This window comes from Protopterus annectens, chromosome 8.part0 (assembly GCF_019279795.1).
Source record: "Protopterus annectens isolate FY-2018-M chromosome 8.part0, PAN1.0, whole genome shotgun sequence".
Taxonomy (NCBI): Eukaryota; Metazoa; Chordata; order Ceratodontiformes; family Protopteridae; genus Protopterus; species Protopterus annectens.
In genome coordinates, this window is record NC_056741.1 from 1,793,259,641 (window position 1) to 1,793,277,174 (window position 17,534).

The 17,534-nt window shown below is 45.4% G+C and overlaps 1 protein-coding gene across 1 annotated transcript in view; it reads left to right on the forward strand.

Moving 5' to 3' along the window:
• CNOT1 (CCR4-NOT transcription complex subunit 1) overlaps nt 1–17,534 on the forward strand; it is a 4,219,019-nt gene that overhangs the window by 61,792 nt on the left and 4,139,693 nt on the right. Inside the window, exon 2 of the mRNA XM_044079520.1 lies at nt 10,045–10,152. Coding sequence (XP_043935455.1) covers nt 10,045–10,152 — 108 coding nt within the window. The remainder of the gene's footprint in view (nt 1–10,044; nt 10,153–17,534) is intronic.

The window sequence follows — 17,534 nt, forward strand, 5'->3', positions numbered from 1 at the left end:
AATTACCACATAGGTGGTGATCCATTAAGTACGGAAGAGGTAATCGGGGACCAGGTTGACAATAACCTCTCATTTGACACTCAGATTGACAAAGTGGTTAGGAAGACCTTCTTCTATATTGCCCACCTTATGAAGGGTTTCACATCTAGATCGAGAGGTCATTGTGCCCCTGTACTCCTCTCTTATCAGACCAATGATTGAGTACAATGCCCCATTTGGGATGTATCTTACCAGACACCTGCAGCAGTTGGAAAGACCCCAAATTTACTCACCAAGAGGATAGAGTCTTAAACATGTCATATGCTGCCCGACTGAAAAAACTCCAGCTCTATTCAGTCGCATACCACCTACTCAGAGGTGATCTGTGCCTGACGTACAGGGCCATGTCCAATCCGGAATTAATGGACATGCTCCACCTCGTAAAATCCAATTCCATCAGAGCCATGAGAGCAAGAGACTTAAACCTCAACACAGAAATAAATAGGACGTGCTGGAGAGACAGATTCATAACCCAGAGGCTCCCTACACTCTGGAACAGAATCCCAATCCATGTTAGGCAAGAGCCCCTCACTAACTCTGTTAAAGAGAAATCTTGACGAGTGGATGGGAGGATTGTAGGTTTACCCCGGGGGTCATCTCTGTCTCACTACTAGACAGAGGCACAGTAAACTAAACCCTAAATGGGCGTAGTATTCTCATCCTAAGGGGTGGTGAAAGCCACACACACTCTGGCTAGGCTTATAAATGCCCTAGGGCAGATAGCCTAGTACGAACCTATGAAGCACATTGACTCCCTGAGTCAGTCACTTCTGATACAGACTAAGATGAATCGAAGAGTCCCCGAGATCCCATTCTGAAGATGTTTCCTTTTCGGACATCCTGAAGATGCTCAAGCAGAAGGGGAACTGGAATCCCCTAGCCCCTTCTGAGGATGTCTATTTCTGGACGTCTTTGGTTCCTGACCTTCCACCTCCTGGGTGTCTCCGCCTTTCGATCCACTTATGACAGTGGTGGCTCAAAAGGCTTGGTCAGCTCCGGATACAGTGGAACCAACTCCCAGGAGACCTGGTAAATTTATTACAGCACCCCAGGATAAACAGTTCCTTACGAAAGGTGTCCCTGTTGATGCTGTGGTGGTAGCAGCCACAGGGAGTTAGCGGAGACATCTTCGTCTGTCCATCCCCCTAACAAGGAGTCTAGGACGATGGACAGATATGGGAAGTGAATGTTCGCTTCAGCGACCTTCTCTGAGTCACTGAGCTACCTGTGTCATTTTACCCGGCTACAAAGGGATCTCCTTAAAGAGCTTGGAGATATCCTCCAAGATGCAACAGCTGAGGGAGCACAGGCCAAGGTAGCTTCCTAGCTAGCGACGCTTAATTCTGTTAACTCCTCCATGAGGCTCATTTCCTATACAGCCGATGGGGCGAGTAGAGCTGCTGGTACCGGGGTGGCCCTTACGAAGCATGCCTGGATGTAGCTGTGTAACTTTGTGGAACCCTTTCGAGTGTCCTTCACCAACACTCCCTTCGATGGTTCCTTTCTTTTTGGACCACAGGTGAAAGACACTTTGACTAGGTGTGAGCAGGAAGGCAAGACTCTCTCTGCTGTGGGAGTCCGTTTTTCCACTCCCTCTAGACCCTACTCCAAGGGTCAGAAGAGTGGGAAGATGTGGTTCTATAAAACCCAGGGATCCTTGCCTGACACACGTAGTGATTTTTTTCCTCCAGAGGCAGAGGGGTAACCATAATAGACGCCGCCCTCATGGCAGAGGGGGTCCGCAGAACCAGGGCAACAGTGAATCCTTCTCTGATAAGCCCTTTCAACATCCCTGAAGGGTTGCCCGGCTGCTCATCTCTGGAGGCAGTCGGGGGAAGAGTTACGCTGTTCCCAAAGGCCTGGCGAAATTTAACACGACAGAAGGGTACGGTCCATTATATCCAGAGGTTACAAAATTCCCTTCCTTCAACCCCCCCCCTTGCAGTCAAGGAAGACCCTCCCAGATGTTCCACCCAATCTGAGGGAGCAAGCAGTTATAGAAGTTTCAAAACTGCTAGAAAAAAAGAGCCATCCCGGAAGTCCCTGCAGACCAGCACGGATCCGGAACTTACTCAAGGTCTTTTTTTAGTACCAAAAAAGACAGGGGACTGGAGACAGATTCTGGATCTCAGCAGACTAAACCAGGTCTGTAGAAAGAACGAAGTTTCAGATGGTCACGCTACAGTCCATTCTACCCTTTCTGGGTCAGGACAGTTGGATGTGCTCGATAGATCTTCAGGATGCGTACTACCATATAAAGATGGACATGCGCTCCAGAAGATATCTTCGCTTCCGGCTGGGAGCCGGTCATTTATGAGTTCAGAGCTCTGCCCTTTGGTCTCACCACAGCCCCCAGGGTGTTCACCAGATGTATGACAGTGGTCACGGCTCACCTGAGGTGTCAAGGATTCCAGGTGTTTCCATATCTAGACGACTGGCTCCTTACTGCTACTACGAGGCACCGACTCATACAAGCACGGGAGTACACAATCTCAATCTGCTCACAGTTCGGCATCACAATAAATTTCAAAAAATCTGCCTTGTTGCCCTGTCGATCTATCACTTTTATATAGGAGTAGACTTGGACACAAGGGATATGTTTGCAAGTCTATCACCAGAAAGGGTGTCCACAATTCGTCAGCAGGTACACGTTCTGATGCAGAGCAAAAGGATCCAAGTCAGGTACATCCTTGAAACTCTGGGCTCCATGGCAGCAGCCATTCTCCTAATCCCAATGGTGCACTTTCATATGAGGATTCTTCATTGGCTTCTGTTCACGCAGTGGTCTTTCCAAGAGCTACCTATGACGTACGAGGTCATGATCACAGACTTATGCAAAAGGCATCTTTCTTAGTGGATGGTTTCCCCTCTAGTTACCTTTCATACAACCCCCTTCGGTAGCCACAATGACAGACTCCTCTCTGATAAGGTGGGGGGGCATTATCTGGGTACGACAGTCCAAGGCATGTGGCAACCTCACGAGTACCATCTGCATATAAATGTCCTGGAAATGAGAGCCGTGCTCCTGGCGTTGCAAGTCCTTCAAGGCTCTCTCCCTCCTGGGACCATTGCTATTCAAATGGACAACATATCGGTGGTGTGTGGTACATCAACAAGCAGGGTGGAACCAGGTCCTACCCCCTATGTCGAGAAGCACTCTGGCTTTGGCAGTGGGCGATTTTCCTCCCAACGTTTTCTGATTGCGACACACATCCCTGGGAGATCCAACGTCATAGCAGACTGGCTCAGCAGAGCTATTCTAATGCCTCATGAGTGGCCTCTGAATCAGGATATTGCAAATCTTGTTTTTCGCAAATGGGGACAGCCTTGCTGCGATCTCTTTGCCACCCCCTTCAACCGCAAATGCAGCAACAACTACTCCCTTCTCCTGCTTCCGGGTCACACACCCAGAGACGCTCTAGTCCACGATTGACCCCAGGGACTTTTTTATGCCTTTCCTACATTCCCTCTGATACCCAAACTTGTACAGAATGCAATATTGTTGGGTTGCAAATTTCACCTCATCTAAATTTAGTGCCTTATTCAAGCCCCAAGTTGGTCAAAGCTCCTCAGGGGTCTGGCCTTCACTCAGAACATCCTTTGTTTTTTCATAAATCTTCACAAATCCAAGACCTATCAGTTGGGGTAGCTTTCTTGGGGGGGCTTTCTTGGATTCCTCACTTCAAAACGCCTTCCTCCCTCCTAGAAAAGGTCACCTTTCCTGACTCATTACTTCCAAAACATTATGCAGAGACCATGCCTTTCAGCCAGAGAATTCCTCAGAGTATTAGGCTACATGGCATCTTGTAGCCTCATAATCCCACTGGCCAGGCTACACATGAGGAAGCCTCAGTGTTACCTCAATTTCTGGTGCCAGCATTCAGTCCCTGGAGATGGAAATTCAGTTTGGCCCCTTGCCTCAAGGAAGAATTTGCACAGTGGACATGGGCATGTACCCAGACCCTAGTCTCCTCATTACATTAGTCTCTCAGGGCCAGAATTTAATCTCTGATGGTTCAGAGCCGTGGGGGGCTCATTTCCAGCACCTTAAATCCCAGGGAAGATTAGAAAATCAGGCACATGCACATAAATTGGAAAACTGTCGGTGCAAAAGGGTCTAGTAGCTTTCAAACATCATTGGAAAGTAGGGGTCTTGCCTTGTCAAAACAGACACCACAGTCATGTGGTACATAAGCAAGGGGGTACCCACTCTTGCCCTCTGTCTACTAGCAATGCAGGTCTTGGAGACTGCTGACTCTCTGGTACACGGTACTTCCATCTGAGCAGGAACATAATTGGTCCCCATGAGTGGCATCTGCATTGGGAAACATTTCTCAGCGTAGTCCAGAAATTAGAATCCCCACAGATTAACCTTTTTGCCACCAAAGAAAATGTTCAACTGAAAAGATTCTGTCCAAGGAGCAAACTACCCACAGCCCGGAGGACAGATGCTTTCTCCTAACTTTAGAGCCACATGTTCCTTTATGCATTTTCTCCCCTGCCTCCTCTTCCACAGGTCCTCCTAAAAATCAGGGAATAAGGCCCAAGAGTCATTCTGATAGCCCTAGACTGGCCCAGGCAGCACTGGTATCTTCTGCTAGTTTAACCAATGAAAATCTGTGGCAGGTGCTTCAGAGTTGACATTCTGACTCAGGACAAGGAGTGGTTTGTGCATCCCAACCTACAGAGTCTCAAACTCTTAGCCTGGGTAATTCCCCAAAATACTCATGAGCAATACCCTAAGCAGACAAGCTCAAGACATTCTCAGAGACTAGACGGCCAAATAGTAAGAAATCGTACTCAGCTGAGTGGAAAAATTTCCATTTGGTGTCGCTAACAAGGCCTCAGTCCTAACTCTCTCTGCCATTTTAGACTACTTGGCTACCCTGGTTAAGAGACCTATCTTTTTCTTCCATCAAAATTCATACCGCTGTCATTTCAGCCCACATCCCTACACTCATATTTTCCATGAGGCAACCCACTCCTCCATGGGACCTCAGTTTTTTCCCAGAAAGATTGCTGCTGCTTACCCCCCCCCCCCCATTTGAACTGCCAGTTTCTGCTGAATTCCTAACTTGGAAGACTGCCCCTTTAGTGGCTTTCACCTTAGCTAGGAGCGTCTCTGAGATGCAAGCCTTCATTGCAGTGGAACCATTTTTCATATTCCGCCCAGACTGAGTATGTCAGGACTAATCCATCCTTTGACCAAGGTAGTCATTGAAACATTTGTGAATGAAGCTCTCAGCACTTGCCCACCTTCCCCAAGTCTCAGAACTGGGGGGGGGGGGGGTCCTTCACTCCTTGGATGTGCACATGCAGCTTGGCTACTATATTGACAACTAAATATTTCAAAAATCAGACCAACTGTCCTTTTTCATTGGGTCTGAATGGAAACCGGTCTGTATAAGGACTACCTCGGTGTGTCTCACTGTTTTCCTTTCACCACTGCTGCCTTCCTGAAAGGGGCAACTACCAGTGACATTTTGGAAGCTGCTACCTGGTCATCTTTGCATACCTTTACCAAACACCATCAGTCTTAAGTCTAGAGCAGGATTTGTCACTGCCATCTTGCAGGGCATCCTGTCCTCCATTAATCTACCTTCCACCCTCATCTCAGCTTTGGGAAACATCCCACACGTCTGGACTGAAACACAAATGTAGTACAGTTGTCTACTTTTGACGTAAATGTGGATGTATTCACTGCAGTCTTCCTTTCCTCCCTGCTTCCCCCTTTTGCCTACAGTAGTCTGTCTTCACTAACCAGAGGACCCCCTCAGTGTTTACCCTGAAGTGTCCCCTTTTTCGACCCTTGCTTATGGTTCGTCTTGGCGGCTCTTGCTTTCTAAGGGGCAAGATAAGACTGATGTCATGGTTTTGTCTGGTTCCTTTATACTCAAGCATATTGACATCAGGGTAAGGCGTCTGCCAGCCATAGGAGGAGGAATATTTTTATTGTGGTAGTCGGGCCAGCCAAGGGCTTCCACATCAGGAAATCTCAGAAGTTGGGACTTGCAACAGTGACTACACTCAAACAGCTACATTTATGGTCGGTATGCAGAATTTCCGGATGGTCACTTCAGTTCGTTCTGCCTCTACTGTAGGAGGACAACTGGATGTGGCCTAGAGATTGTCAAGATGCATCATCATCAAACGGGCGCACTCGGATGTCTGCACTTTTGGCTAGGAGCTAGTTATTACAAGTTCTGAGCCCTGGCTTTTAGTCTCACCACAGCCCCCAGGGTATTCACCAAATGTATGGCAGTGGTGGCAACCCATGTCAGACTGCACTAAGTCCCAACTTCCAACACTTTATTTTTATTCTACATTTATTTAGCGGGAAAGTCCGACTTGACTAGGTCCATTTAAAGCAGAGGCTCGGGGAGAAAAGCTCCACAATTGTAACAATACATGTTTAAAACGTGTATTATTGTTATAATTCTGTATAAAACAGAATTATAAGAACAAGCCAACAGTGAAGAACACCAATAGATCTTTACATGTGGGAATTTATAGACAGACAAGACATAATAGATATTTACATGTAGGAAATTTTAGACAAGGCATATTAAAACAACATTCACATTTTCAGGCTAGAAATATGAATACATGCAGAATGTCAGCAGTGATAATGGTTGATGAGCGACTGACTAGCAATAGCTTAACTGTTAGTACTGTAGAGCATTACAGTGAAGTAATTAGAAGACCTCATTGTCAATGGAGTATGAGAGGTAGGAAGCATTTTTATGTAATGCATGGACATAACTAGGTATTCAGTAGGTGTGCTTTTAGGGTGTTTTTGAAGTGTGAGGTGGAGGAGCTTGCTGTTATTGAAGGGGGGAAGGTATTCCAGTTTTTAGCAACTGTGTTGGGGGAATGGTGCTTTTCTTGCGGTGTTAGCTCTAGAGATACTGAGGAGTGATTTGTCATTAGAGCAGAGGGGGCGATGTGCTGTGTATTGAGTTAGTAGTTGCCCTAGTGATGGGGTTTTGTCGGGATATTTTAGAATGTTGTAAGTAATGATTAGGTGGTGGAAATTGAGAAGTTGTGGAAATTCTAACCATTGTAGGTCCTTAAGAGCTGTACAGTGGTGTGTTCTGAAGGAGTTGGCAAACTTGGCATTCTTATTATAGCAGGAGTTGAGTTTATCCAGGTCTGTTTTTCTGATATGGGTAAGAGTAGGTGCTGCATAAGTTAGTGTGAACAATAGGCAAGTTTGTGGTAGGGTGATTCTAGCTTGATCTGAGGACGTTTTGGGCCTATAGAGTGTACCCATTTTTTTGTGAATCTTTTTGATAGTTTGGGATATGGAAATCAAAGTGAAGGTTTTTGTCAATTTTGATGCCCAGGAGTTTGGTGTGGGTTGAAGGGGAAATGGTGGTACAATTTCTGGAAGTGATAGTAAAGGAAAAAGGAGTAGTTTATGATTTGTTGGGGGTAAACAATTTAGTCTTGTTGGGGTTCAGGATTAGTTGGATGCCAGTAATCCATTTTTCCACGGAGCTAAAGTATTCTTGGGAAAGTTGTTGAGGGGAGGGAAGGGGTTGAGTAGATCAGTGTGGAATCTGCATACTGTATGGGAGGCCTGCTTGGTTGTGGTATGCAAGTTGTTGGTAAAAAGAGAAGTGGGCCTAGTACTGAGCCTTGTGGTACACCTGCGGAAGTCTGAACTTGAGGGGACAGTATACCTTGCCATTTGACAGACTACTGCCTGTCAGAATATTCCTGAACCAGGCAATAGTAGATGCGGCAAAGGATAGGGAGGTTAGATTATCTAGTAGCATGGTGTATGAGACCATATCGAATGCCTTGGTGAGATCCAGAAATATGGCAGATGTGAAGTTATTATTTCTTTTTTGGTTAACTATGTTAGTAAAGGAAAGAAGAGCAGTAGTTGTGCTGTGATGTGGCCGGACGCCATGTTGTGTGGTGGACAGAAGTTTGTGTGTGTCCAGGAACTTCATGACTTGAAAGTGAATGCATTTCTCTAGAAGTTTAGAAAGGGGAGATAAAATGGAGATTGGACATTCATTTGAGAAGTCTTAATTTCCACCTTTATGAAGAGGGATGATGTATGATACTTTCCATAGTTGAGGGATATAGGATTCTTGTATGGAGCGGTTAATGAGGATGGACACAGGGTAGGATATGGATTCAGCAGCCATATTTTAGGAAGTTGGCAGGTAAATTAGCTGTAAGGGTTGTAGGTTTACGTTTCAGGAGAAGTTTCTTAATTGATAGGAACAGGTGAGCGAGTTGGGGGGGGGATGTTTGGATGTTTGGTTGGTGAATATGAATGGTTATTTTTGGATAATTGGTTACATAAGGCTAGAATAGAGACATTGAAATGGTGATTAAATTGAGAGGCTATATCCATGCCATTATTGGCTGAGTTGGGAGTAGAAGTGGTAGTTCTTCCTGGTTTCAGTAAGGAGTTGATGGCTTGCCAAAATTTTGGGGGGTTTAATTGTTTTGTTTGGACATTAATGGAATAGTTCTATTTTAAGTTTGGTTTGTCTTTTGGCTTGGTTCCTAAGTTGGTAAGTTTGGATAGAGCAGTGTTTTCCCTCTTAGAGTTTCCAGGCCTCCTCTGGACTTTAGTAGGGTTCTAGTGTCCCTACTTAGCCACGGTGCATAGTTAGCTTTTATTCTGACATTCCTAGTTGGGACAATACTGTTGAGGACAATGGTAAAAGTACTGCCTGATCTAGTCCAAGGGTTAGTAGAGGTTCCCAGTTACGTTGTCTTAGAATTAATTTAAGATCCTGAGGATTTAGGTTGCGGTCTTGTCTGATTTGCTTATGAACTATGGGCTTGGGCTAGTGTGTGTGCGTAATAGGATTGTGGGGAGGTGGTCACAAAGACTGTCTGGTAGACAGCCTGTCTGGTAGTTTTGTTTGGAGCAGTTGACGAGTGTCCAAGTATGCATTTTTTTTTTTAAGCTTAATTCATAGTGCTGCATGCATTAAAAGTATGTTTGCACTATGAAGTACTTTGACCCAGATGCGTTTAGTATGTGGCACAGTTGGGCATGCAGACGTGTTGATGCTTTGGGCCTTGGTGCATTCTTTCTGAAAAGTTGTCACTTCTGCCAAGTGGAGGTGGCTGCTGCTCTATTCTAAATATGTTGCAGGTTTGAGAGTCCTTCCCTTCAGCAGCAGTAAGTTTGTTTTTAGGAGCCTCTTCACGAGGGGGTTGTGTTCTCGAGTTACTACTAAGTTTAAAGTCTAAGGTCATTGTAAATGGAGTTTGGCTCTGTGAAGGCTCTTTCAGAGAGCACTAGTGAAACAGACCACTTTCAACACTAGAGAACTTTGTACTTTTTTACCTTTGGCTTTTTGACTATAGAGTTCAACCTTGTAGCTTATTCTGTTTTTTTGCTTGTATGGATAGTAGTTGCTGGAATTGCCTTCAGCTGATGGACATTAATCCATTGTAAAGCACCACAGTGTGCGGTCTTGTATTCTCTAAAACTGTTTTGTGATACTATTTTGCACAGCAAATTTTAAAGCTTTTTTGGCATAGTGCTGTAGGAAATTGTTGCTTTAACTTTTCCCATCTGTGAGTGAGAAAATGACTGCTTTGGGGATTGCTAACTCTGTTCAGGTAACTCTGCATCATTCCGAGGAGCAACTGGAATGCTTTGCTGTAAAGTGTGGAACCAGGTTGGGGAAACACTGCATAGTATTTCATATGTTAAGTATTTTTTTTCCAACTTAAGGGGTAGGTATTTTATGCATGGTCTTGTTTCAGCTTGTAACCTGGGCTTAGCCTTAATGTGATTTGGCAGTTGGCGCAGAGGGTTAAAGCTGTAATCTTTGTGGTACAGGGCTTGTTCCCTCATACCTTATTTGCATATGTGACACTGAGCAAGTTGCTTAGCCAGTCATTGCTCCTAGGTCGCTCCTGAAAAGAGGCTGTCTAGTGGGCCTACCTGGGTAATAAATGAGTATTATAATTGGCTGATATGTCAAATTTAAAATTAAAACTACTGTCTATTGACTTTAGATTGTGAATCAACACGGCCCCGAGGCAGACAGGCACTTACTACGCTGTCTATTCTCGCATGTGGATTTTAGTGGCGATGGTAAAAGCAGTGGTAAAGACTTCCATCAGGTAAGTGCCCTTTCTGTAACAGTTAGTTTGTTTACGTGTTTTACTGGATGGAAAATCTTATCCCATGTAGCCATGCTTTATTAACATTTTGAAGCAGCGTGGATTAGGGCATCATTGGGATGGGGATCATTAGTGAGAGAATAAGTTCTGTTTTTGGCCTGGTGTACTCTTTGATCGGGTAGCCTGTTCCGGAGGATAGAACTGTAGTTGAACAGATGTGGATATCCTCTGCAGCATCCACAAAACGTGGCTAGTCCATCATTGTGGAATTTAGAAATCTGGAGCTTAGTTTTTTCAGCATGCATCCTGTATATTGCCTTATTTTTGTTTAACCTGTGTGTATTTTAATATATACATTTACCCTGTCTTTACGTTCATTTATTAACCTTTAATTTTTTGGCAGTCAGTCATATTTGAATTTTTGCACTTTATGAAACTAGGGTAAGCATTGTGACGCCCGTGCACTGGGCCAGTAGTTAAGGAGCCTCAGTCCTCACCACTAATACCAGTGATGGGCCTGCACATTGGGAAGGATAACAAGTACACACAGTAAAGTACAATTTCCCTTAAGAGCACACACAGAGCAGTCAGTTTGGTGCTGGTATCTCCCTTTCTCTCCAGATCCCCAATAAGACTCCCCACTGGCACAGCTGTAGAGTGGAGTTCTTAGCCAGGGTTCCAGGCCAAGTCCTCCTAGCACTCCCTCTGTCCAACCAGTGCTTAGTGTCCCTGTCCAAGTAGCTCACACACACACGTGCATACACACACTGAGATATGATTTACACAGACACTGACACGCAGACACGCACGTGCATACACACACTGAGATATGATTTACACAGACACTGACACGCAGACACACACGTGCATACACACACTGAGATGATTTACGCAGACACTGACACACAGACACACATGTGCATACACACACTGAGATATGATTTACGCAGACACTGACACACAGACACGCTCCTGGGAAGGCGGCACAGGCTCACTGGGTATGTCCCTTCTTCCCAGGCTTTAAGGTAGTAATCCACTGCCACCAGAACCCCTATTTATCAGCTACTATATGGCCCTTCCCAAAGGGTGACCAATTTTGCTGTGCAATAATACTGTTATCCAATTAGTAAGTGTGACCAGAACTTTTAAGGCTTTTGGAGTGGCTTGGATAGAATCACTAAATACATGCAAGTACTCTACAGCTTAAATTATCTCTACACAAAACAGCCACAGTTGAAAGGTTTAAAAATATTTAATAATAAAGGGGAAAAAAGACATCTCAATTCAACACGGTGCTAGTCAGGAGTTCAGAGAGCACAGGAAAATGCTTAAAATAACACTGTAGAATAGTCTGACATAAATATAGAAAACAGCTAGTCTAATCTTACTATTTTCTATCGATTTTCTAAGAGAAATACTAAAGTGCAAGATCCTACTTGCATACAGAGCAAGCAAGTGCTGGTGATGTCATGATTGCATAGTTATCAAATTGTTTTGAATGTATAGTTATCTAACATCAGTGTTACCCTAATTTGCTTACTGCTGCTTAAAATCAATTTGTACATGATTGTATAATTATCTAACAGTATTGTGATTGTTTAGGTATCTTTCTGCACTTTGTATTAACTGTATCTTTCTCTGAGCTTTTCTCCTCGGGCCTCTATTGAAAACGAACATACATCCAATTAGACTAGCCCGGTCAACAAATGTAAAATAAAATGTCAGTGCTGAATACAAATTGCTATCTTTCTCCCTCCAATCCTATTAAATTGGTAATACTTCACTGCTGACTCATTTTAGAGTACATCATTCTTAACACTTCCCTGGCTCCCCGGCTACCAGAAACACTTTTTGCATTTCTTAGTTTGCACCTGGTCAGGAAGCCACAGCACTAAACTGCATTGTACATGTCAAGTCTAGTAATTAACTCTTGTCCTAAGACAATAGAAATAATTCCTTCATCCAGACATCCCATCTGAGCCCTGAGATTAGTCATAAAATACTATACTTTTATCAGATTTCTTCCAGCAGGGGTGCACTGTGGTTACATTTTTGAAGTTCAGAGCATATAACAGTTTTTCTTGCATTTAGGTTTTTTACATTTGTAAAACAGCATGTGGATTATATTAATATGTACAATGATCTAGAATTCTGAAAAATTCTATCTAGCTGGACTGGCAATCTTTTTCAGTTTTTTACAAGCATTATTTAAAATCTTGATTAATATGCTGTACGATGTGTATCGCTTTAGATTACTTAGGCCCACTACCAGGGAGATTAAATGGCATGTTTAAGTTTGGTTCTGTTGGAATACTCAGGCTAACGATGACACTAATCCATAGTGGTGGCAGTGTTAGTGCCAGGAAAAGTTGAGAAATTGGAGAATTCTACAAGCCTTCCCTGGAAGGTGTGCATAAGTAGTAACTACTTGTAGCTCATAGTGCAAAACAGGTGTAATGTGCAGTAAGGGTCTGACATTAATCATGAAGTATCAACTTGTCATAATGCATATGGTCAAAAAACTAAATGGAAAATACAGTTATTGAAATTTAGTGGGATACTTGCTCTCAAATTTGAGCCCAGTTAAGTACCTTTTTGGGGAAACATTTATCCATAAATTGATCATCTGATGATGTAAATTTTTATTCATTCCGTACTGTTAGGACTTTGGTCCCATCCTCGGAACTGACACTGCCATTATCAAGCTCGCGTCAGCCAAAAACTCTCAGCTAAGACCTATCCATAATGCCCCTCTCAGTCTCTTCAGATCTTGTTTGCCGTGTTCCTTGTCAGACGTGCCAAGCCTTCTCTCTCAAGCCAAGTGTAGCATTTTTTTGAGATTCAGTACCGCTTTTTAGTCAGTTTACCCTGTATGTCATCTTTTCATCTGTGAACTCATCCTTTTTCTATATCGTACCCTCTACCTTTGGTAGTTCCTTTATGCCATTATTGGTACTGTCCCTCTCATACCTTTTGGTAGGCCCTTTTCCTACCTCTTGTGGTATTTCTAAGTACCATTGTTGGTACTCTTCACTTTCTATTTGTCGAACCCCCCCCCCCCACCCTCTTCTGTTATTTTTGGTGTTTGTCTTGTCGCTAGAACTAGTGTGCCTTTTTTATGATGTCTGAAAAAGCTAAATTAGGATTTAAACAGTGTGATAAGTGCGGGCGTAAGATGCCCAACTCAGGCGATCACGCTCTGTGTGTATATTGTTGGGGCGTTTACCACATTAATGCTTTGTGTGATGTTTGTTCCAGCTTCAGCAATCAGACTTTGGCTGAGCGTAAGAACAAGTTGATTTTGAAGGGTATGATGAAAACTCCTCTCTGAGGCTCTTTCTGGGACTGAGGTCTCGCCACTTCCTAAGACTAAAAATCAGAGAAATGGAGTCACTCTGTTCCTATATCTCCATGCTCCTCGGAACTTAGTTGACACGGAGCTTCTCCCACGTCTTCGGCACAGACTACTTCGGCACCAGGGTCTGTTTTCTCCCTTGGTGCCACCCTTAATTTAGACTCCTTCACTCTACCAACTTCGGCACCTTTCTCCTCTGTGCCGACCTTGGTCTTGACACCGTCCGCGTACCATACCCGCATCAGCACCATCCCCAGCTCCAGTGCCGATATCTTATATGGCTCCACAGACAATGACCCCGTCTGTTCCGAAGGTCTAACACTTTCCCGGAACCAGATATTCTCCTACTTATGATCCCTTTTTGGGACACCAGTTTAGTCCCTTTCTCGAGAGACCCAATTGTCCTTTGGCAATTTCTATCAGATCTACCAGGAGTCTTTCAGAACAAGATGTAGTGAGGGTTGTGGACCATCTTTTGGCAGCTAGAGGATTGCCCATGCCTGCTAGGTCTTCCTTCCTCCTTGGAACGGAAGCTTTCACGGCATATTCACTAATATATCCTCTGGCCTCTTCACACGCCCCGGAGACTTCGGTACCGCTGACCACCACCCCGGTGCATACAGTCTGTGCTCCGACTGCGGAGATTCCCCTGTCAGCACTGATTATTCATGGCGCAGCAGCTCCTTTGGAACTACTGCACCCTCGGAGCAGTGATTGGGCTGTCGGCACCGTGATTCCTAGTTCGGCACCTGTTTTTTGCTGGCCCTGTCTATGGCCACAGCTCCACCGGCAGCTACTGGTTCTCTCAGAACTCCTCACCTGGAGGCAGGCTCCTCATGGTGGGGTATGATCCTGGTTCTGAGGTCCTAATTGGTTCCAGGCTCCCATCCCTCCTCTGGTGGGCCTGCTTTCCAGGTGATGGAGAGGGTCCTTGCTTCAACAGACTCGCAGTTAGAACCACTGGCATAGACTCCAGAACCCAGCTCTAGCATGCAGCTGTCCCAACCCCGTACTCTGGACTCCCGAGTATGGGAGCCACAAGACCTTCCCTTGAAGGGAACTCTTTCTCTGGAGTCGTCCTCAGAAGATCCCACTGGGGAGCTACTCCGGAAGAAACGGTGCAAGAGGAAGCACCTAAATTCCCCAAGGAATCCATCACTGAGGACGCAGATTGGATGAGGGAGAAGGGTACCCACGGTCTCCCCCAGCAGACGTCTCATTTGGAGACATTCTCAGGATCCTCAGACGGGAGACTGGAAGTCCTCTAACCCTTTGGAGGAATTTGTGTTCTTGCAGGCCTTTCGTGCTCGGCCATCTACTTCCTGGGTGACCCCACCTGTGGATGAGCTTGTTAAGCTGATTGTACAACGTGCCTGGAAGGCCCCGGACAACATAGAACCTGGTCCCTGGAGGCCAGACAATTTTTATCCACCCCTGAAGACCAGCCCAGTTGGTCCAAGCAGCTAGTAGATGATTCCATGGTCATGGTGGTGGCCACCAAGAGGGAGCTGGCAGAGGATAAGTTCCACTGTTAATCCCCCGAACAGGAAGTCTCTGGCTATGGACAGACTGGGGAAGCGGGCCTATGCTTCAGCAACCTTTGTCGTTCAATCAGTGAACTATCTGGCACACTGGTCTCTTCTCCAGAGACCTAATATCGGAAATGTCTGCTTCTTTGGCGGGGGTAATGCCTGACTAGGTGCGTGACACTATTGCCTCTCAGCTGTTTATCCTGGAATCCATCTCAAACTCCTCGATGCACTTGATATTTCACATCACTGAGAGGGCAGCTCTAGCAGTCGTATCGGGCATAGTCATTAGACTGCATGATGGGATGCATTTGTGTGATTTCACGTATCCCTTTAACTCTTCCTTTGTCAACGTGCCTGTTGACAAATCTTCCCTTTTTGGTCCCAAAGTAAGAGACGCTGTCCTGTAGTAAGAAGGATGGAAAGAACTTGTCTGCTGTGGGTATATGTCTTCCCCCCCCCCCCCAAGAGATCCTATTCCAGGAACTAGAGGGGAAGAAAACTGTGGTTCAAGAAGTCCCAAGGATCTTTGTGACACTCATGGTGAGCAATTCCCCGGGGAAGAGAGGGCAACTCATCCCGAAGACGCCCCTTTTGGGGCAGAGGGGGTCTGCGCATCCAGGGAGCTAAAGATTTTCTCCAGCCGACCCTACCAGCGCTCCTGAACACAGTCTCGATTGCTTTCCTCTGGAAGCAGTCTGGGGTTGATTTTCCTTACACCTACAGGCCTGGCAACTCGTAACAGATGCATGGGTGCAGAGAATAATATCCAGAGGCTACTATATCCCATTCGATCTTATTCCCATTCCCGTCAAGCGACTCCTCGGATGTTCCACCCAGTCAGAGGGAGGCAGCAGCCTTAGAAATCGAAAAGCTGCTAAGAAAGAGTTATCCAGCCAGTCCCACCAAACCAGAGAGGATCCAGGTTTTACTCTGTTCTTTTTAGTGCCAAAAAAGACAGGGGACTGGAGACCAATCCTGGATCTCAGCGTACTTAACAAATTCATAAAACCTCAGATTCCGGATGGTCACGGTACAGTCCATCCTCCCCTTATAGGGAAGAACTGGATGTGCTCTATAGACCTCCAGGATACGTATTACCACATAAAGATGGACAAATGCTCCCGGAGATTTCTCCGCTTCCGGCTGGGAGCCAATCACTATCAGTTAAGGATACTGCCCTTTGGTCTCTTGACAGCTCTGTGTTCACCAAATGCATGGCAGTCGTAGTAGCTCATCTCCAACTACAAGGATTCCAGGTGTTTCCATACTTAAGACGATTGGCTCCTTACTGCCACAACCAGTAATCTTCTCATTCACAGCCTGTCTTACACTCATGGCCTTGCTCTTCATTCAGATATCACGATCGACATGGGCAAATCTCAAATGTCCCCAACAAGAGCACTGGAATTCATTGGAGCGACCTTCGACAACATCCTGTCAAGCTTCCATTCCTCTTCACAGGCTCTCAAAAATAACCCAGATTAAAGTCCTCTTCCCACAGACATTTGTACCAGCATGCCTTGTACTACAGCTCTTGGGCTGTATGGCAGCAACCATTACCTTAGATGTTCGTGTTTCACTGTTGCAGTCATTACACTTGGGTTCTCCTGCTGGCAGGCTACCCTCAGTCGACCCAAATTCCATAGTCCTGGTCCGGCTTCAGTTGCTGTCACCTCTTCCCTGAAGTCAGTGCGCCAGGGGTATAGAAGATGCAGCAGACTCTATTTTCTTCAGTCTTTTCTTGCCGCGCGGTGCCCGAAGCAAAAACAGTTGGCAAGTGCCGGTCGGCCGACTCCTGAGATTTTCGAAATTGAATTTCAGAACCGAAGTCTTCAATAAAGCCAAGTACCCCATTGGGGAAACTTTTTTTTTCTTGCTCCAGACCAATGTCAGTAAAAGTTAACAATGGTATTTCTTGTGGGAAGCAAATACCTCAAGGATTTTCACTCTTACTGTATTCCTTGTCTAGGCCCTGACCACGATGTTGCTAGTTGTCGGTTTTGTGCTAGATTCAACCAACGCATTAAGCGTCTGGTTTGATTTTGCTTTACATTACTTTGGCCAAAGGTTCAACTACATAATGCCATCAGAACAGACGACCGGAATTCATAAAAAAAAAAGCAAAGGCAAAGGACAGGCATCCAAGGTCCAAAACTGACGACGAAGCCTCTTCAAGGCCAGTCACCGGTTATCAGTGAGGTACGTTCGCAGCCCGTGACACCCGCTACATCAGAGCCACAGGCCACCTCAGACTCCCACGTGGCGACATCTAGGCCTCTGGAAACTCAAGGATGTAATGGGATCCTATCTCGCCTACATTCATAACTGATGGGTTCGGAGCCGATCCATCGGCTCCGACTCGGCCACTGTATACTAGAACGAAGTCTCTAATTGGCTGGGCTACCCCTTATCCCAGAATGCACCACGCCTGCTTCCCCAGATCTTGTTTGCCGCTTTTCAAGCTGGACGTGGTCTCCACTTGGCTGGAGCCAAGT